The sequence below is a fragment of the Heloderma suspectum genome, chromosome 1 (assembly GCF_057233095.1).
Source record: "Heloderma suspectum isolate Gila_16-S chromosome 1, 16-S_ref, whole genome shotgun sequence".
Taxonomy (NCBI): Eukaryota; Metazoa; Chordata; class Lepidosauria; order Squamata; family Helodermatidae; genus Heloderma; species Heloderma suspectum.
The window spans coordinates 55,231,672-55,253,397 of record NC_139458.1 but is presented as its reverse complement, the minus strand read 5'-3'; the positions used below and the strand labels follow the sequence as shown (position 1 = coordinate 55,253,397).

The 21,726-nt window shown below is 42.5% G+C and overlaps 1 protein-coding gene across 2 annotated transcripts in view; it reads left to right on the top strand.

Moving 5' to 3' along the window:
* The window catches only part of NPAS3 (neuronal PAS domain protein 3), a 1,104,842-nt gene that overhangs the window by 1,025,259 nt on the left and 57,857 nt on the right, over positions 1–21,726 (top strand). For both annotated transcript variants that reach the window (XM_084827207.1, XM_084827217.1), the window contains one exon: positions 5,443–5,561. In XM_084827207.1, the coding sequence (XP_084683333.1) occupies positions 5,443–5,561 (119 nt within the window). The remainder of the gene's footprint in view (positions 1–5,442; positions 5,562–21,726) is intronic.

Below are 21,726 nucleotides of genomic sequence, written 5' to 3'. Positions count from 1 at the left end.
TCCTGAAACATTCTATGTGTCCTAAAAGCTCACAAGTCCTCGTCTGGCCATTTTCTTTTCTTTTGTTGATTTCTTTTTCTCTTAATTTACAAACATATATTCATTTGCCTACCTAGGGAGTCCCAAAGTATATAGAAACCTCTAGTGTATTTTTGGGTGTCTTCTGAACAGATAGGCACTCAGATATACATGTGTATGATTATTCTTTACCTAAGTTTTCAGGGAGTTGTTCACTAGCCTTAGAGTGCAATCCTATGCATGGCTGGCTGGGGCATGCTGGGAGTTGTAGGACTTTTTTCTGTCTAAGTGTGCATAAGATTACACCCTTAGTCTGCAATACTATACCCACTTACCTAAGAGTAAGCCCCACTGAAGTCAATGGGACTTGCTTCTGAGTAGACATGTATAGGATTGCACCGTTACTCTCAGATTTCTTTTTCCTTCAAGTCAGTTCATTTTTAACCAGTCATGCCAGTGTGTAAATTGACCGGATTGGGGAACCATATCTTGATGTCTATCCTATTTGCAGATAAAATATTATGCATAGATTCTTCATTTTAGGGTAGAAGCTGAGGCATTTGTTTATCTTCACTGACTAGAGCTTGAGTACCTTTTCAGCCAGTAGTACAACTCTGTTGCTATTCCTCTGGCTGCCAGGATTGCTTCAAGAAGACTGTTCTGCTTCTCAGCCTTGTCTGTATTTATTGTCATGGTTATTGTTATGGGATAGGTATGATTTCCATGGTCAGATTTATGACATCAGTGTTGCTTCTCATGTGTGCAATAGTCTATGAAGTGATTTATTGCTATGATAGGTGGTAAATTCTGAATCCTGCAAAATTCCGTAAGCATATATTTCATCCTGACTTCATTCAGATTATCAGGCCTTTTAAATAATGATCAGACATCATTAAATTAATTGAATAAAATTAGCACTTAGAATACATTGTGTAATACTTGCAGTTTTCTATTTTCCACCTTCTGTCTCTCTGCAGCATGTTACTGTCCTTCTTGACGACCGCAGTGGAGAAGGGAGAAGCAGGGGCTGTGGAATCTTCAGAGCTGGCAGGCTAAAAGCACAGTTAAGGCACAACAGGGAAGGAGGGTACGGGGGGGGGGGGTAGACAGTTCACATAGGGCAAGGCAAGGCAGGTACAGGATAGGCAGGCAAAAGGCATTAGTTACTCAAATAGCAGTAGCTCAGTGTTTGTTGTAGACACAGTTTTCTCAGACTAAGGCAAGACGGGGCAGCTTTTTTTTTCCTGATGAGGTTATCTGTGGAGAGCCACATTCCAATGGTAGGACAAGCTGGAGCTGGCAGTGAGCGAGGCCACCTTCTTTCCTCTGTCTTTCTGGCACCTCCCTCTTTCTTTTTCTGGAACCCCCTTTTCTGTCTGTCTGTCTTTCTCCCTCTCCCCCCTCTTTTTCTCTTTCTCTTCTTCGCTCTCTTCCCCACCAGATCCCTGGTGAATCTGCTTCCCAGATGAAACAGAGTTTTCAGCCTTTTTCTCCAACTGGTCAAATGGGGCTGGTTCTATTTTTCTGATTGGCTGAAGTGCCATCTCCTCCTGGGTCAATCTTACAGTTTTACAAGCAGTTTTACCATTCTGAAAGTGAGCTCTGCATTTTAAAATGAATAAATGGAAAAGTGCTTCTGGTGATTCCTCCCAGAAGGCTTCCCCTCCCCCCACGACTCTCAGTCCACTATTTCTTTTTATCTCTTCACTTTTCTTTTAAAGACCCAGACTGGTCACCCACTTTGTTCTTTATTTCTGCTGTTTCCACTACCACCCAATCTCCAAAATGCACTGTTGCCCATTTGCACGAGGTTCAAGGATTGCGTTGTTAAGAGTGATTGTTGATTGTGATGACATTACGTGAAAGGCAGTTTGCAAGTTCTAGCCCAACTAGGGTTCAATACCATTGTGCTGAATTTTGCCTAAGACCCTGAATAGCGTCAAAAGCTATTAGAAGGCCCTGCACTACTGAAGCTTCCAGATGGTACATATTGAAGTGTTGGTAATGGGGAAATGTATTTTAATATAATCCATTAGTCCTTTAAGAAGGATAACAGTTATTCAATTAAAATTATTTAATCGTGTAAGAGCTTTCATTGAGATAAGGTGGACATGCAGGTAACGTGGCTCAGAAAAACCTTTTCTAAAGAGGTGGTTTTGAGAAGGGTCTTAAAGGAGAATGTATATCCCTTTTGAAGACCTTGGCTATGGCGCAGTTAAATCCCAGCTTTAAATATATTTTCAACAGAATTGTGTGTGTTTAACTCATGGAAGATAGATCTATTAATGGCTGTTAGCCATGGCACTAAAATGGAACCTCCATGTTCAGTAGCATTTTACCTCTCAATACCAATTGCTGGGCAGAAAACCTTTGAGTATATGTTGTTGCTTCCACACCAAGCTTCCTGGAAGTACCTGGCTAGGCACTGTAGAAAACAGAGTGCTAAGCTAGGAAGACCTTTGGACTGATCCCACAGAGCTCTTCTTATGTTCTTAATTAACACTATTTCTGTGTACTTAGAAGTAGTGATAATTAGGAACACATTGCAGCATGTTTTACTTGCTGCCTATGTTAGGTCATAATGTACTGGACTATAGCTGCTGCATGTGTTAAGCTGATTCTAATATTTATTCACTCAGCAGGAAGCGCACATGCTGTGGTTTCCTAATGTACACTTTAAGCACTGTACTGTAGAGTGCTGTATAATAACAGTAATAATTAATGGTGAGCCTCTTGCTGCCAGTACCGCTCATGACCCTTTTTGTGGTTCCAGGGTTCCAGTAACCTTGATCCTGATCATACATTTCCTTGCTTTGAAAGTTTCATTTCTTAGATGTTGCAAACATGATATTGCTGAATGGGACTGAAATGCTGAGGCCAGGTTTGTGGCATGGTTTCTGATGGCTTCACGTTTGTTCAGGTCTCCAAGGACCAGCACCAATAAATGTGAAAGAGACAAACAGCAGATTGGCATACTTTTCCATTTCCACCAGGATGGAGAAAAAATGCACTAAATTAAGTCTAACCTTAAATGTATAATCTGTCCTTGGGAAGAAAAAAGGGGATATAGCATCTCCGAGCTCTTGGCATCCCTTACGAGAAAAAAATTGGTTCTAAGGGTCTCTGATCTTGTGTTTTAGTAAAATAGAACTGCACGGCTGACTGACAGTTCTGATCTAAAGCATTTACGTTTAAGTTTTGATCTCTCTGCTTTTGATTAAAACTAATGAGCTCATTTAATTCAAAATGGGAATCTCTGATAAGAGAAATAAGGTTGATGTGATTGGATTAGAGGGGCAAATTAAACTCTTAGAGCAGAAGTTTGTGCTTATATAGTGTATTAAAAAGCTGTTGGCGTATTATGGCGTGTTAGATGATGAGAAAAATTTCATAGTAATTCATATTTAATCAGAAGAAATGAAACTACTAAATATAACATGGCTCTGCTTTTCCCTCGAGTGATAAAGAGCTGTACATTTAAAATGACATGGAATTCATGCTCTCTAAAACAAAAAAAAAAATTCTTAAGAGAGACACTAACAAAAGGAGCATTCTTGTGGGTGGATTAATCACAACAGAGTTGAAATGCCATAAATACAAAGTACACGTGATCAGATCAGAACAAGGTATAGGCAAGTTAATATCAGTATCATAGGACAACTTTTAAAATAGGAAACATCTTGGCTAGTAATGAGCAATACTCTTCAAAAGACACTAGTGAAGCAATTTTGTCAGTTTAAACTCCTTAAACAGAAATCTGTTTTGTTGCCAATATGTTTTTGGAAGCTCACTCCACAATTAATTATTTTAGGCAACAACAGGGTGGTTGCATTTGATAGGAAAATAAGAGCACTCAAGTATGTAGTCTCTTTACTCATTTTCAGGTAGACTAATGAGTGCCTCCATTAGCTCTCTTCCACTTCCAAACCATCTCCAGCTCATACTTGAATGAAAGAGGAAAGGGAGAGGCAGACCTCAAGTTGGTGGTAGAAAGTAGCAGTGTATTATTTGAAGATTGCCCAAAGTGACCAGTGGTCTTCCTCAAGGGCATTGAAGAAGGCCACACTGGACCCATCAAAGCTCGTTGGGCAGGCTTCTCTCTAACACCACCTTGAGACCATCTTTTTCCTTTGCTCTGCTAGGTTTTTTTTGTGCTGCCCATTTCTCTCCTACTTAGCAGTAAGAGGGGAAAGATTCCTGAGCAATCACCCATGATACTCTCTGGTACTTTCCCCTACCACTAGCACCACCGTTTTCATGCTAACTTAGAGATAAAGGCTAAAAGTAGCAATTATCTCAGCTGTAAGGACATCAACAGCTTTGGTATCATCCATCATCCGGAGTGAACCTTTGTTGCTGGAGGAAGGTATATAATATTTTCCTTATTTGCATATACTATTTTCACTCAACCTGTCATATTATACAACAGGTTCAATGTAACCATGAATGATCTTCACTTGAGTCATTCCTGCTCCATTCCCCTTCCATCTTCTCCAACGACACCAATAGGTTTTTAGTCCTGGGATACCAAGAAGACCAGAGTAACTCAATAATCCACTTTAATATTAAAAATCATCTAATGGAAGGTAGATCCTACAGATTAGCACTCAGACACACTAGACACACACCCTTAGCTTTGTGTGTGTGTGTGTGTGTGTGTGTGTTTGTGTCTCTGTGTCTGTGTGTCTGTGTGTTTGGAACATGAAATTCTCAGATCCAATGGAACACAAAGACAAAGCATGTAGTTTCAAAGAGAAAACTTTTGTTTAATGTAAAACATGAAGCTCAGTTCTAGCACCATGAAAAAACAATCAAAACTTCGAAGAAGCAGACTGAAGAATATTGGAGCTACAGAATATTTTTAGACAATTTGGTTTGATATTCCATGTGAGATTGTGAGTCAGTTATTCTTAGGGCACAACTACACATGTCATTTAAGCAAGTTAATATAGCAGCCACAGAGGACTGAAATTGGATTGAGACTAAAGCACGGGGGCGAGGGGCAGGTAACCCTTTCTTCCCAGACTGTTTTCCTGAATAAAATTTCTCAAAGCTACTATTTGGCCCATGGGGGAAAATGGACAGGTACCTGTATATGTTGCTCTGTGCTGTAAACAGTACCTTTGGGGCAATTTTAATTGGGAAAACATCTTGAAGAAAAAAGGTTTAACCCTCCCATCCCCACTGGTGTGGTCCCTGTTGGATTCGCTTCCCCAACACTGTTGTCCTAATCTAATTCAGGGGGTTTCCACAGCTGCTGTTAACTTAAAAGACAAACGAACATGGGAAACCCATGATCAGAATCTTCCATTCCACATCTAGTTTGCCCCTAAGTTAGCTCAAGAATTGTATATATGAAATAATTCAGAGAGACTCTGTAAAAGCTTAAATGATCTATGAATTATTTTGTTGTTTCTACTCTAGTGGAATCCACAAGCCCCAGCCTACTTACAACGGACAACAATCTAGAGCGTTCTTTTTTCATCCGGATGAAATCTACCCTGACCAAGCGAGGTGTACACATAAAATCTTCAGGATATAAGGTAAACTTTGGTTTTGCCTCCTTAAGAATAGTTTCCTTCTACTCTCTAAGGGGGATATGGTGGTTAAAATAGCTAGGATCCTTCTCCATGTACCTTTTTTCTTGAGGTCCACCAAAGTCTGAGCCTGACTAGTTTGTCAAAGACTGCATACTATCCCACTAGTTTGAAAAGTCAATTTATTGGTGCTTGCAAAGTCCCTCCATCATGTATCATAGTGGGTAAAAAAGAAGCTAACATTCTTTCGTCTGACTGATTACCTGGGGCAGTTCTTGACTTAATGGTTCATGTAGAAACAAATAATTAAAGGTGCACATACTTTCCTGGGAGTAAGCCCCATTGAACACAATGGGACTTCCTTTTGAGTACGCATGCTTAGGATTGTGCTATGGGACTGAAGGTTTCTCATCACTTTTCTGTCGCTGCTGATTCATTGGACCATTGGTGAAAGATCTTGCATATCATAGTCCTTTTAAGATGTCCTAAGCTTCCATCCTGATCACTAGAATTACTCTAATTTTTCCTAATTTGCACATGATCCTAAAGAACTGTATGAGTAGAGGTGAGGGAAGGTATCTTCAAACTCTCATTGGGTTGGATAATGAAACTGATAATGAATTTTTTTTCAGTATTAGTCACTGACCATCAGTGGGCAGAGCCTGTCCTTGTTTTCCTTGGTTTTATTTCTACTACCACTTCACAAGTACCACAGTTTTTCCATTTGGGTTCTTACACTTCATTTGCAATGTGTTCTGCTGTCCTGCTTTCTGTTGTCTTACACAGGATGGAGAAGACATGCCGATGCACCAATTTCATGCTCTACATGGCTGTCCAATACCTAGCTAAAGCCAAATGTGAACTTCACATATCCTCTTCTTTTGCTAGTTTGATTTCATTGCAGACCATCAAGGCAGGAATCTAGTAGCACACAAAAAACCAGCTCATGGGGTATATTGGCAATATTAGATAGTCTGTTGGCTGCTTGGGGTGAGCAGAGAATACAGCAGCAGTTAAGGACCAATCATAGAAACTTCTGGACTTTGAAAATAATAGCAGCAGAGATGGCTGACTGCTGTCATGGATGCATTTCGGATGAGTGCAGGTGTAAAACCAAAGCTCCATGCAGAGACTTCAGAAAGATCAAGAACAGTAATTCTTCCTCTGAATATTTAGTTGTACCTGCCTTTTCTCTGAGAAGCTTGATATATCTTGGCGAGAGACATTAGCTGGAAGTCTTACAGAACACTTAATAGTAGTATCATTTCTGGAGTGCATATCCTGTGCAGTTGGTGTTTTCATACCAAAACAATCATGCATCTGCCTGAGTACAACACATCAGCTTTGGTAATGATTCTCCATAATATTGTTGTATTATGCTAAAGCGAAATATATAAGGAGGAATCAGTTGAGGAAAAGAGGAAAGATGTATGGAATGCTATGCGGAATACCTTGACTTTTTTTTTTACACTGTGTCCTCTGGTGAAGATGAAAAATCTCCTCAGTTTTTCGGGGGGGGGGGAGGGGACTGAGTTCCTGCTCTAGAACATATGTCTGATATGAATGTAAATAATGCTTATGAAGGTTTTAAAACTTATCCAATAGCAAATCTTTCAACACTGCCGCCAATGAATTCCAAAATGAATCCACTGTTTCCATATTGCCACCCATTGCATGTCTGTACATGATGCAAAAACTTGCAATATAGTCCCATTTCTCATAAGGCAGATTGAGGCCAAGCCATGCAGTTAAATGCTTGCTCCAGTACTTGGCCACAATATACAAAGTAAGGTAAGAGAAGATATCTCCCTAGTCCTGTATTTGTCTGGTGAACTCATGCTAGGTAGCTTTTGCAGAGTTTAATAGGAGGAAACTTGCAGCACTAAGAGGTGGTGGCGAGGCCCAGCCACTGATGTAACAACTTACAGTGAATGGAGAGGACCCATTCCAGAGAACAACTGAGGGCTAGGTGGAGAGGAGTTCAGGAGAACCCTGTAAGCCTTTGGGCGCTGCTAGCCATGGAACAATCTTCCACCGTTTGTGCAACAGGCAGGAAGGCTTCTTCCAGTATCATACTGGCCCATTAAGAGCCCTAGGCATGGACTCCTGAGGGCATCTGAACCCCAGGACAAACCTTGCGTGTGCATTTCAAATGTATTTTCAAGTCTTGAAAAAATGCTGAATGTGCATGCAATAAATATTGAGTCCCAGATCTTAGCCCATACCAAAAACACTCTTTGAATTGACCGAACAAATTACTTTACTGCTGACCCTTCATTTCAACTGAGTAAACAAGTACATCAGCTATCATGTTCTCAACAGCGACTTACACATAACCTCAGGCATTTGTGAGTGTGTTTCCTTGAACGAGAAAATAGTTGCTGCGATGCAGAGATTTTTCTGGCCTTCAGCTCAGCCTCTGGTGGAATAAGAAAACACCTTGAGATGTTTAGCCATCATGAAAGCAACCTATGAAAGAGGACACTAGGGAAGTTTTATTTTAACCATCTGTCCATAACATAGAAGATCTAAATATACAATTCTTCACTGAAGTCTTAAAACTGTGTATGACCAAGTGTCACACAGTGCTATTCCATACAGGTCCGTTCACTCATCAAAATTTGAAGAATTCGGTTTTAAAGGAGTAGTTGTAGTGTCCAAAAAACATATGGAAGAATCACAGAACTTTTGATTGTTAAACTTGGCTTTTGTCTTTTTAACTGCTAATTCTAACCATAGTCTATTATCTTTAGAAAGCAAGTTGTTGTTTTAATAAGCTGAGTGAAAACTAGAAATGCAAATGTTCAGTCATAGGCAGACAGCCAAAATTTCAGTAATGGATGCTGAAATGTGATTGCTTTCTTTCCTATAAATCAACTTCCATATACAGAACTTTTTGTAGAAATATGTAAGCTCACAAAATTGAAAGATATGTAAAGGTCGAAAAAATGTTTTCATAAATGAACCCTTATGCACTGGATTTAATTTGTGTAGTGCTAATCCCCTAATTTACTAAAACTATGTATTACATCTTAGTGGTGTGCATGGGGATAATTTTTACGGAGTGATGTAATTACTGGTGTCCTAAAGACTTTGATGAATCACTTTCATAAAGTTGCAATAAGAATGTATGAGTGATATTACTACAGCAGACCAAAGGCCACCAATTTGGATGGCTTTAGGGGGTCAGACAAATTCCTGGAGGAAAAGGCTATCAGTGGCTACTAGTCTTGATGGCTATATTCTACCCCCAGTACCAGAGGCAGTGAGCCTATGTACACTAGTTACTGGGGAACATGGGTGGGAGGGTGCTGTTGCGCTTATGTCCTGCTTGTGGGTTCCTGGTTGACAGCTGGTTGGCCACTGTGTGAACAGAATGCTGGACTAGATGGACCCTTGGTATGATCCAGCATGGCTCGTCTTATGTTCTTATGGCCGGGGGTGCCATTATATGAAGAGCTGAGTGTCAGTTGAGGGGTGGGGGGAGCAAAATTCAAAGGCCTACTATTGAATATATTCAAGATAAAATTGCAAAAAGCAGGTTATTTTAGGAGCATATGTTGCAGTTATTTTCTTCTCTATACTTATATGACTTACTATAACAATGTTATCAGACATGGGAGTCACTTAAAATAAGAAAGGTATTTGTGACTTTGGCATTCATACATAGTATATAAGCCTACACCTAGTGAGTTCTCCAGAGATCAAGGTGACTCTGAGAAATAATCACAAATTGTTTGCCCCCAAAATCCCCTGGGCTCCCATCTAGAACACCACTGTGTTTCAAACACTGCCCAAAGGCTGAATCATTCCTCAGAAGCTCATCATGATGGCCAGTCCCTGTGTTCAACTCTAGTAACTGGTCATTTAATTTCATTCCTTACATTTCTATACCTCTCCATAGCTGAAGCTCTCTGGGCAGATCACAAACAATAAAAACCATTAAAAGACATTATATAAAGTATAAAAACTGTTCACATAAAGACATAAAACAGACAGAATGCACAACAACGACATATATCTAAAACAATTTAAAACTATCAGACAGAGGCAATCCAGGACCTGATCAAAAAGGCTCGTTATATGCTGCCAAATGCCTGAGAGAAGAGGGCAGTTTTAACCTGGTGCCAAAAAGATGACAATGTTCGTGCCAGGCAGGTAATGGGAGGTATCCTCGCTGTTAAAATGGAGATGCCCTTTTTACCTTCCCTAACAGCCCTTAAATTGCTATGCCAATCCAGTTTGTCTAAACTTTTAAAAAGCAACCTATGAGCTAGCAGCCACCACAATTTCCCACAATCTGATGTAGCATTACTGTGATGTTCCCTGGCTTCGTTCCCCGCTCTGGCTCTGAAGAGGACTCAGAGGCAGAGGAGACTCCCTCCATTAACCCAATCCCTGCTATGCCAGGTCCTTTCAGGCCAGAAGATGTGACTCTACCTGTCTCCTCAGATGAAGAGGACCTTTACAGCCCTCACTACCCCCATCCCATTGGAGCCAGTGGCTACAAAATCAGGCAATGGCCCTTAAAGAAACAAACAGCTTCTTTGAGGAGGTGGGGCTAACTGCAGATCTAGAGCTGCTGGCCTTTATAAGGCTTCAGAAAACCTTTGACTGTTGCTGAGTAAACAGCTTTTCTTGACTGAGTCTCAGCTAATTTGGAACTGCTCAAGGTTCTGAAAGACCCTGCCTGGTCTCATCTTGCCTTGTTATTCAACAGACCAGATCTGATCTGATGCAACTGGACTTCACCTGACTCGACCCAACTTCCTGATGAAATCTGACCTGATTTGATGTGACCAAATTTGACTTGACATGGCCTGATGTGACAAACGTGCCTTGACTCTGCTTTCTTGCACATACTCTGCCTTGCTGGTTTCAGTACCTCTGGATGCCTTGAACCAAGCCGTTCAGATCACTGGCTGATGCCAGTTGGAGATGTTCCTTCACACAGTCAAGCCACTGGCAGGGAGGTGCACTGGTGTAGGAGGGGGCCCATTAGGAGGCAGTATGTTGAGGGGCCTCTCCTACACCATTACCCCCCAGTGCGCTTACTGGGCGGTGGCACAACTTCTCCGATTGGTGTCAGGAAAGCACTGTTTGATTTCCCACAGTGTCTTAGAATGACACTACATCAGAGGCAAAGTGGACAATTAAAATGGCAACTGTTTTGCATATAGCTCTGGAAAATTCTTTCTAAAAGGCAGCCCAGAGCAGGCATTGTAAGTGGGCCCTGCCAGGTGCTGGACCTCCAACAGGGAAGGGCGTACTCAGTGTTGCTCTGTACGTCAAAGAGGGCATAGTGTTGAGTGGACTAGAACACCTAAAAGGGGTAGGCTCTCCCACAGAAGCACTGTCGCTGACAGTAGCAGGCTCCAAAACTAATTTAGTGCTAGGAACTTGCTATCATCCCCCAGACCAGAATACTCAGAGTGATCTTGAGATAGAAAATGAAATCAGGGAGGCCTTCAAACAAGGAAGCGTTGTAATAAGGGGAGACTTCAATTACCCCCACATTGATTGGCTAAATTAATGTTCGAGCCACGACAAAGAGGTTAAATTTCTCGATGCCCAAAACTATAGTGTCCTAGAACAGTTGGTCATGGAACTGACGAGAGAGGAGACAACCTTGGATTTAATCCTAATGGTGTCGTCCAGGTCCTAGTACAAGATGTCAATGTTGTTGAACCACTTGGAAACAGCGATCACAGTGGTATCAGTTGTAATATATATTTAAGTGGATGGGGAAGAATAAGCTGAAGCTGAACCCTGACAAGACCAAGGTACTTTTGGTGGGAGACAAGAGGAGGTTGGCGGATGTTGACCTGGTGTCGAATGGGGTAAGGCTACCCTTGAAAGACCAAGTCCACAGCCTGTGGATCATTTTAGACTCCCAGCTGTCCATGGAGGCTCAGGTGTCAGCTGTGAGCCGGACAACGCTGTACCAACTCCATCTGATACAGTGGCTGTGCCCCTACCTTCCCGACCATCTGCTCCCATTGGTAGTACATGCCCTGATCTCCTCTCATCTAGACTACTGTAATGCGCTCTACGTGGGGTTACACTTGAAGACGGTTCGGAAGCTGCAGGTGCAAAACGCGGCGGCTCGCCTGATTAAAGGCAGCTGCCGGCGTGATCACATCACTCCGGTGCAGAAGGCGTTGCACTGGCTACCAGTTGTTTTCCGGGCCAAATTCAAGGTGTTGGTTTTGACCTTTAAAACCTTATATGGTTCCGGCCCAGCCTATCTCAAGGAGCACCTCCAGCACCACCTCAACAAGATCAGCCTCACCCTCGGATGGCCTTCTCTCTGTCCCAGCAGCCAGGACAGCTAGGCTGGTGAGGACGAGGGAGAGGGCCTTCTCTGTGGTGGCCCCCACTCTGTGGAACTCCCTCCCTAGGGAACTCTGCCATTCCCCCTCTTGAATGAGCTTCCGCCATGCATCGAAAACTTGGTTGTTCAGGCAGGCATTTGGGGTGGGTTAGGGTAATTTTAGACGATGTTTTAATGTGTAATTTTACTGTTTTAAATTGTACTGTTGTACATCACCCAGAGTGGCCAGGTGACCAGCCAGATGGGTGATTAAGAAATTTAATAATAAATAAATAAATAAATTTTAAAAATTGCCCAGGAAGTCCCATATTTGACTTCAAAAGAGGAAACTTCTCTAAAATGAGGGAACTGATGAAAAGAAAGGGAAAAGGAGGAGTCAAGATTAAATCCCTTCAGAATGCTTGGAGATTACTCCAAACCACAATAATAGAAGCCCAGAGAAAACGTATACCACAGGTTAGGAAATGTAGCACCAAGTCCAAGAGGTCGCTGGCATGGTTAATGAGCAGTGTTAAGGGAGCTATTAGAGAAAAGAGAGCTTCCTTCAGAAAACGGAAGTCTGGCCCAAGTGAGGAAAACAAAGGGCAGAACAAGCTTTCACAAGGCGATGCAAGCAGACAATAAGAGATGCGAAAAAGCATTTTGAAGAGCAGATTGCTAACAACATCGAGGCCAACAATAAAGAATTCTTTAAATATATCAGAAGCAGAAAACCAGCTACGGAGGCAGTTGGACCATTGAAAGACAATGGAGTTGTCAGTGGAGTACTGAAGGAGGACAAGGAGATTGCAGAGAAGCTGAATGAATTCTCTTCATCTCTCTTCATTGCTGAAGATAAAGGACAGATACCTGTGCCTGAACTGATGTTTTCAGGAAGGGAGTCTGAGGAGCTGAGGCAAATAGTGGCAACAAAAGATGAAGTTCTCAATGTTATGGATAAATTGAAAGCAGATCATCGGACCCAGCTGGAATTTTTCCTAGAGTTCTCAAAGAACTCAAATATGAAATTGCTGATCTTCTAACCAAAATATGCAACATATCCCTAAGATCAGCCTCTATACCAGATGACTGGAAGATGTCCATAGAATCATAGAATAGTAGGGTTGGTAGGGGCCTACAAGGCCACTGAGTCCAACCCCCTGCTCAATGCAGGAATCCAAGTCAGAGCATCCCTGACAAATGGCTGTCCAGCCTCATCTTGAACGCCTCCAGTGTGGGAGAGCCCACTACCTCCCTAGGGAATTGGTTCCATTGTCGTATTGCTCTAACAGTCAGGAAGTTTTTCCTGATGTTCAGCCGGAATCTGGCTTCCTGTAACTTGAGCCCATTCTTCCGTGTCCTGCATTCTGGGATGATCGAGAAGAGATGCTGGCCTTCCTCTCTGTGACAACCTTTCAAGTACTTGAAGAGTGCTATCATATCTCCCCTCAGTCTTCTCTTCTCAAGGGTAAACATGCCCAGTTCTTTCAGTCTTTCTTCATAGGGCTTTGTTTCCAGTCCCCTGATCATCTTTGTTGCCCTCCTCTGAACCCTCTCCAGTTTGTCTGCATCCTTCTTCAAGTGTGGTGCCCAGAACTGGACACAGTACTCCAGATGAGGCCTAACCAGTGCTGAGTAGAGGGGAACTAGTACTTCCCGGGATTTCGAAGCGATGCTTCTATTAATGCAGCCCAAAGTAGCATTGGCCTTTTTTGCAGCCACATCACATTGTTGTCTCATATTCAGCTTGTGATCAACAACAATTCCAAGATCCTTCTCGCTTGTAGTGTTGTTGAGCCACGTATACCCCATCTTGTAACTGTGCATTTGGTTTCCTTTTCCTAGGTGCAGAACTTGGCATTTATCCCTATTCAATTTTATTCTGTTGTTTTCTGCCCAGCGCTCCAGCCTATCCAGATCACTTTGAATGTTGTTTCTGTCTTCCAGGGTATGAGCTATCCCGCCCAATTTTGTGTCATCTGCAAATTTGATCAGCATTCCCTGCACCTCCTCCTCCAAGTCATTAATAAAAATGTTGAAGAGCACTGGGCCCAGGACTGAGTCCTGCGGTACCCCGCTTGTTACCTCTCCCCAGTTTGAGAAGGTCCCATTGATGAGCACTCTTTGAGTCCAGTTCTGTAGCCAACTGTGGTTCCACCGGATCGTTGTTTCATCTAACCCACTCTGAGCTAGTTTGCTCATCAGGATATCATGGGGCACTTTGTCAAAAGCTTTGCTGAAGTCGAGGTATATGATGTCCACAGCATTCCCATGGTTCACAAGGGAGGTTACTTGATCAAAAAATGAGATCAGATTTGTCTGGCAGGATTTGTTCTTGACAAATCCATATTGGCTTCAAGTAATCACTGCATTGTTTTCAAGGTGCTTACAGCTGGATTGCTGTATAATCTGCTCCAGAATTTTCCCAGGGATTGATGTCAGACTGACTGGTCTGTAGTTCCCAGGTTCCTCCTTTTTGCACTTTTTGAAGACAGGGACATTAGCCCTCCTCCAGTCATCTGGCACTTCACCCGTCCAATGTGAATTCACCCGTCCAATGTAACACCAATTTTCAAAAAGGGATCCGGGGCAACCCAGGAAATTACAGGCCAGTTAGCTTAACGTCTGTTCCAGGTAACTTGGTTGAAGGCATTATTAAAGATAAAATTAGTAAGCATGTAGAAGGACAAGCCCTGTTGAAAATGAATCAACACGGCTTCTGCAAAGATAAGTCTTGTCTCACGAACCTTTTAGAGTTCTTTGAGAGTCTCAATAAACATGTAGACAGGGGTGATTCGGTGGACATTGTTTACTTGGACTTTCAAAAGGCTTTTGACAAAGTCCCTCACCAAAGACTCCTGAGCAAACTTGGCAGTCATGGAATAAGAAGACAGGTCCTCTTATGGATCAGTTAAAGAACAGAAAGCAGAGAGTAGGAATAAATGGTAAATTCTCCCAATGGAAGGAATAGTGGGGTCCCACAGGGATCCGTATTAGGACCAATGCTTTTCAACCTGTTCATTAATGATCTGGAATTAGGAGTGAGCGGTGAAGTGGCTACGTTTGCAGATAACACCAAATTATTTAGGCTAGTTAAAACAAGAAGGGATTGTGAAGAGCTCCAAAAGCATCTCTCCAAACTGGGAGAACGGGCATCTAAATGGCAAATGCAGTTCAACGTAGGCAAGTTTAAAGTGATGCACGTTGGGGCAAAAAATCCCAACTTCAGGTATAGCCTGATGGGATCTGAGCTAGCATTGACTGACCAGGAAAGAGATCTTGGGGTAGTGGTGGACAGCGCGATGAAGATGTCAACCCAGTGTGCAGCTGCTGTAAAAAAGGCAAACTCCATGTTAAGCATAATTAGAAGAGGAATTGAGAATAAAACTGCCAATAACATACTGCCCCTATATAAATCTATGGTGTGACCACACTTGGAATACTTTGTGCAGTTCTGGTCACCACACCTAACGAAATATATTGTAGAGCTGGAAGAAGTGCAGAAAAGAGCAACTAAAATGATCAAGGGGCTGGAGCATCTCCCCAATGAGAGAAGGTTACAACACCTGGTATTGTTTAGCTTGGAGGAAAAAGGGGTAAGGGGAGACACGGTAGAGGTCTACAGAGTTATGCATGGTGTGGAGAATGTGGGTAGGGAGACATTTTTCTCCCTCTCTAAAAATACTAGAACCCAAGGGGGTCATCCTATGAAGCTGATTGGTGGGAGATTCAGGACAGATAAAAGGAAGTACTTCTTCACACAGTGCATAGTTAAACTATTCGCTACCACAGGATGTAGTGATGGCCACCAATTTGGATGGCTTTAAAAGGGGGTCGGACACATTCCTGGAGGAAAAGGCTATCAGTAGTTACTAGTCCCGATGGTTATGCGCTACCTCCAGTACCAGAGGCAGTGAGCCTATGTACACCAGTTGCTGGGGAATATGGGTGGGAGGGTGGTGTTGTGCTTATGCCCTGCTTGTGGTTTCCCAGTCGACAGCTGGTTGGCCACTGTGTGAACAGAATGCTGGACTAGATGGACCCTTTGTCCGATCCAGCATGGCTCTTCTTATGTTCCTATGTTCAACAGCTGCCTGAAGAGGCCATGTGGGGACACTGGGCCTCCATCATATGGCAATTAACTGTATAAGTTAATTATGCATTGAGTAAAGAAGTACTTATTTTTATTTCTCCTTAACCTATCTCCTATCAATGTCATTGTTCTATCAAGTTCTAATTTTTTGCCATAAGTGGTGTTAGCTAAACCTACAACACTAACATCATTTAATGTTTGTAAAGTGCCTATAATATATTCAGCATTGTACTGTACTCAAATGATAAGGCCTATATCTGTAGGTTTACAGTAGGCATGACATAAGACCAAAGCACATGTTCCTTTCCTTTCTTCCTCTAGAATATGTGCAAAGCCCCTGATCTGAATTGTCACCCTACTGTGTGTGTGGGGGGGGAGGCTTTCACTCCTCCCCTCCCCCACTGCAGCCCTGATCCAGATTGGGCACCCTGTGCCTGCAATTTATTTTGCCAAATAATGATCCATTAAGGGTGCAATCCTATCTAGATAGGCAGCCGCCTCCAAACTCAGAGGCGACACCCTATCCAAAGCAGGGCAGGAGAAGCACAGGGAGGATCATTCCCTCCACACTTCTCCTGCCCTGCTTTTTCAGCTAGACAGCCGATTGTGGCTGTCTAGCAACGAGGGGATGGAGCGGGGAAGGAGGCTGCTGTTTAGGGATGTATGAAAGTCACTTACCTTTTCGACAGGGTGATTCACGGTGGGGGGAGGCGCTCCGCACCTCCCCCCAAAATCCTAACCCAGCCGGCTCCGCTCCATGGAGATTCCACAGAGCCGCCAGCTGGGCCCGCCCACAGCCAGACATCTGGCCACTGGGCAGCCTGCAGGAAAAACAAACCGCATACGCAAATGGTGGCGGTTACGGCGGCCGCCATTTGCGTTCCCTTTTTTTCTCTGTTTTAGCCTACGTAAATATTTACGTAAGCTATTACAGCGAAAAAAAGGGGAACACAAATAGCGTAGTGGGCGCCATTTACATTCCTTTTTTCCCGCTGTTTTAGCCTACGTAAATATTTACGTAGGCTAAAACAGCAAAAAAAAGGGAACGCAAATGGCGGCTGCCGTAGCCACCGTCATTTGCGTAGACGGTTTGGTTTTTTTTAGCTTGCCATGATAGGCTACATAAATACTTACATAGCCTATCACGGCCCCCGCAGGTACGCAAATGGTGTCCCTGCGTTAGCCGGGATAGGCTATGTAATTATTTATGTAGCCTATCACAGCTATGATGAGGAAGCGAATGGCGGCCGCAGCATGACCGCCATTCGCAAGTCAGCGCAGATGGCAGCAGGTAAGTGCTCCATTTCACGTACCTTTCGTGGGGGGGGCTTCATTCCGCCATGGATTTCGCGGGGCCAAATGCACTGGCATTCGGCCTCAGCGAGATCCGTGGCGGAATTCTCTGACATCCCTACTGCTGTTACGCTGTCCCCACCCCGGAATGCCCCCAGCCACTCCCCTTTCCAGCCGCTCCATGTTCCTCTTGTGAGTGCGGAGGACAGGGCTGTTCTGTGCTGCCTCCAAGGCAGCGTGCAAGTCGGGGGAGGTCAGTTCTCCAGGAACCAACCTTGGAGCGTGGGCTCTGAGGTCAGTTCCTGGAAAACAGCATATCCTATGGCTGTCTAGCCACTGTAGAGGCCATAGGACTGATCCCTTAAGCAAAGGGATCACTGTTTGGCAGTATATTTGGAACAAAGCAGTGGGGAGAAGGAAGGTGAAGGAAAACTTATCAGGACTCAGACTTAAGACTGAGAAGGAAAAAGGCCACATATTAAATCAAAAAGGAGTTTTCTTCTGCCCAACATATACATGATTAATCTGAACATCAGTCATATAAGTTCTATGGAAATTAAAGTAACAGCCATCAGTTAATATTTTCTTCCAAATATACACTCCACTAAGATATAACATTGAAAAATGTATTGCTGGGATGCCCAATAGTCATAATCTGCTTTAGAAGTATCAAAATAACCTGTAGCTAGTTGTGATTTAGCACCTGAAGTTAAAACTCATTCAATAATAAAACTCATTCAATGACTCATTCAATAAGTCATTCAAAATAAACAAATCCCATTCCATGTGCAAATAATTTTGACTGGATTTTTGTTGTTGTTGACTATTTTTTCTTACACAAATAGAATTCCATCTTAATATATGCTGGCAAAGAATATGCTATTCCATTCTTTGACGCTTCCTAAAAATTCTGGCCAAGCCAGATCTCCATATCAAATGAAGTGTAAAATATATTACAACCTATTAGCAGAGCTGGTTTTAATTTGCTACTTTTCTTAGGCACACATTCTTTCATTCAACAAATAATCAAGTGCTATCAGTTCTGATAATGTCCAAGTAGTTGATGGTCTGCAAATCTCTTATAGTGTAGTCTTACACTTATCTCTGTAGGGAAGAATTGTTTACAAATAGGCCTTTGTTACAAGTTAGCTCCTATGAAAATAGTATTGCCACATGTAATTTTTATCAAGTGAAAAGGTGAGAGAGACGGAGAGCGATGGACAACTTTCTTTTTCCTTTGCTTGAACTGAAGAAAAGAGCTGATACACTATAAACAAACATGCATTATGGGTTGCCTTCAGTCACTTTATAGTCATATGCATTCATAAATTTTGATACAGTTGTAAGAAACCGACTTTGATGGTACAAAATTCGCAGAAGAGCTTTAGATCACAGGAGTTTCAGAGACAAAGTTTATGTTGACAATTCATCATCTCTTTTCTGTCAAGAAAAAATGGTTTTAGTGCCTGCCTATTAGCAATTGCATGCATATTATGAAATTGTTTGGGAAAGGAAGCCTGCCATCTGTCTTGTCCTTAGATTTTCCTTTTCCTTTTACAATCGATCAAGCTACAATTACACATTTCTACATTTCAAAGCAGAATAAAACATGAGACGTCCATTACACGAACACTGACAAAGAAAAACAGGCTGAACAGCAATGTAAATCTCTTAAGTTAAAACTTAGAAGCATAGAAGGATTGATGCCACACTTGTGTGTATTATCTGTTCGTGTTATTCACATTTTTCATTCATAGCATTATCAGCTGAAAAGCTATTTCTCTCATTTAATTAGCCCTGAAAAGTCAATTCATAGCTCAGGAAGTGTTAAAAGGCTTTCTTAACAAGGACTATTTAGAAATTAATGTGTTTTTGTTATATGAAAACTGGCATAGAGAAAGGTAGGAGAAGATGCATTTAATATCTCTTTCTTGTTCGGATATGCCAAGATTGCATCAGTAAGGATGTTTTTCTGCACTGATACTCGTCGCCAGGAAAACATGCTATGTGTAGAGGTCTGGATTACACCTCTCAAATAAGAATGTCATGACTCTGGTGAACTGGCAGAAACAGTGCACGCTGCCATGGAGAAGGATTTCTGAAAAGACCGTTCCCAGGCTCTTCCTTGTATTGCTGTGTTTCTGTGGCAGGGCATTTATTGTGCTATAAATTCCATCACTGATTTTGGCCAGTTCAGATTGACTCTGCAGTAACTGTAAGTAATGAACCCTACAGGCTGAGCCAAAGGGGAAAACGCACCAGTAAACTTTTGGCTGTATAAATACAAACTGTAGAGTTAATTTAGCCACAGCTTTTATCAGATCATGCAGCCAATACCCTTCAAAACAACAAAATGTATCCAACAGACTGCGCAGTGCCAAAGCTCTGCCTTGTCTTTAATTTAGCTGTTGACCTGGGTAATCTATACCTATATATCCCTAAACTTTCCTTTGCCAAGCAAATCTTCTTTTGAATCCAACTAAACTGTATGAAGGATTTCAAATATGTCACAGGGAGAGGAGATAACAAAGAGCAAATGGCAAAAAAAAATAATTCAATCAAGTATTGTGTTAGGTTGCATTCTCTGCACTTCCTTTTAGGCTTGCCATTATTTTTCCAGACTGAGGGCCTATGCCTTTAAAATTTCAAAGGTGCAGCTTTCCCTATCTGCATCACCATGGTGGCAAAAAGCTGCGCCTGTTAGAGATCTCTGTGTCATCATGCATAGGTTATAAAGGCACAGAGAACTTCTGTCAGAAAGAAAAGTTTCAGTATCTAGCCCTAATCCCACTTGAGCAGGGCACTAAGGCTTTCATACTGCAGGTGGCAATATATGGATTCTGGACTAGTGTCATTCCTAGGTCAAAGCCTTCAAACTAGGAACAGGAGAGAAATTCATTCAGTTAGCATTTTAATGCAAATTTACCTAATTCTGTGTTTTCGAACCAAAACTCCTTTGAAACCTGCACTTCTCTGAATTTTGCAATTGAATTCTCCAATCAAAACATGCATACAAAATTGTGCATATGAGGAAAACGTGCACATGCAAATGTGTATGTTACTGACAATAACCTCCAAAAATGCATTACGTTAAGAAAATTGCTTGAAAGATGGTGCATATTAGGCAAAACTACTTAAAAAATGTATGTCTTGGGAGAAATTCAAACAAAAATGCAACCAAATGTGCATGCAGACTTTAAAAGAAATTCAAAGTTCAGGATGAACTGAATCTATGAATGGAAAAATGAGAAGCTGAAATGGACAGATGTGTCCATTGGTACCCCAAACTAGTTTAACTGGTGTGGTACATTGATATTAATTGGAATTATTATACAATTATTTAAGGGTGCAATCTAATGGCTGCTAGTCAGCAGCTAGGTGGCCATAGGGTAGGTCAGTTCCTTGAGAACCAACCTCCACCCCCTCCCATGCTGCCTTGTAGGCAGCGCAGACCAGCCCTGCGCTGTGCGCTTGTAAGAGGAGTGCAGAGCAGCAAAAACGGAGCGTTCCTGGGGGCACGCCAGGGCGGGGAGGGCGGAAGTGCCGTTCCGATACTTCCTATGCATCGTTCGACGTCCGCCCCCACTTCGACTTCCCATACCTAGACAGCCGAAATCGGCTGTCTAGCTGAAAATGCAGTGCAGCTGAATCGTAGAGGGAACGATCCCCTCCATGCTGCTCCTGCCCTACATTGGATAGGCGGTCGCTTCCGAGTTCGGAGGCAGCTGTACCAGTGTGGTACAGTGGCTAGAGTGCTGGGCTGGGAGCCGGGAGATCTGGGTTCTAGTCCTCACTCAGCCATGGAAGCTCACTGGGTGACTTTGGGCCAGTCACAGACTCTCAGCCCAACCTACCTCACAGGGTTGTTGTTGTGAGGATAAAATGGAGAGGAGGAGGATAATGTAAGCCACCTTGGGTTCCTTGCAAGAGGAAAAAATGCGGGATATAAATGCAATAAATAATAAAATAATATCCCCATAGGATTGCACCCTAAGATAGTTAAAACAAAAAGGGATTGCAAAGACCTTCTTAAGGGTCTCTCCAAACTGAGAGAATGGGCATAAATGGCAAATGCAGCTCAATGTAAGCAAGTGTAAAGTGAGGTACATTGGGGCAAAAAAAAAAATCCCTCAACTTCATGTATATGTTGATGGGATGTGAGCTGATGGGTGACTGACCAAGGAAGAGATCTTGGGGTTGTGGTGGATAGCTTGATGAAAATATCATCCCAGTGTGTGGCTGCTATGAAAAAGGCAAATTCCACATTAGGCATAATTAAGAAAGGAATCCAAAATAAAACTGCCAATATCATACTGCCCTTATACAAATCTATGGTGTGAGCATACATAGAATACTGTGTACTTTGGTCACCACACCTAAAAAAGGATATTGTAGAGTTGAAAAAAAAGGTAGAAAATGGCAACCACAATGATCAAGGGACTGGAGCAACTCCCCTGTGAGGAAAGCTTATA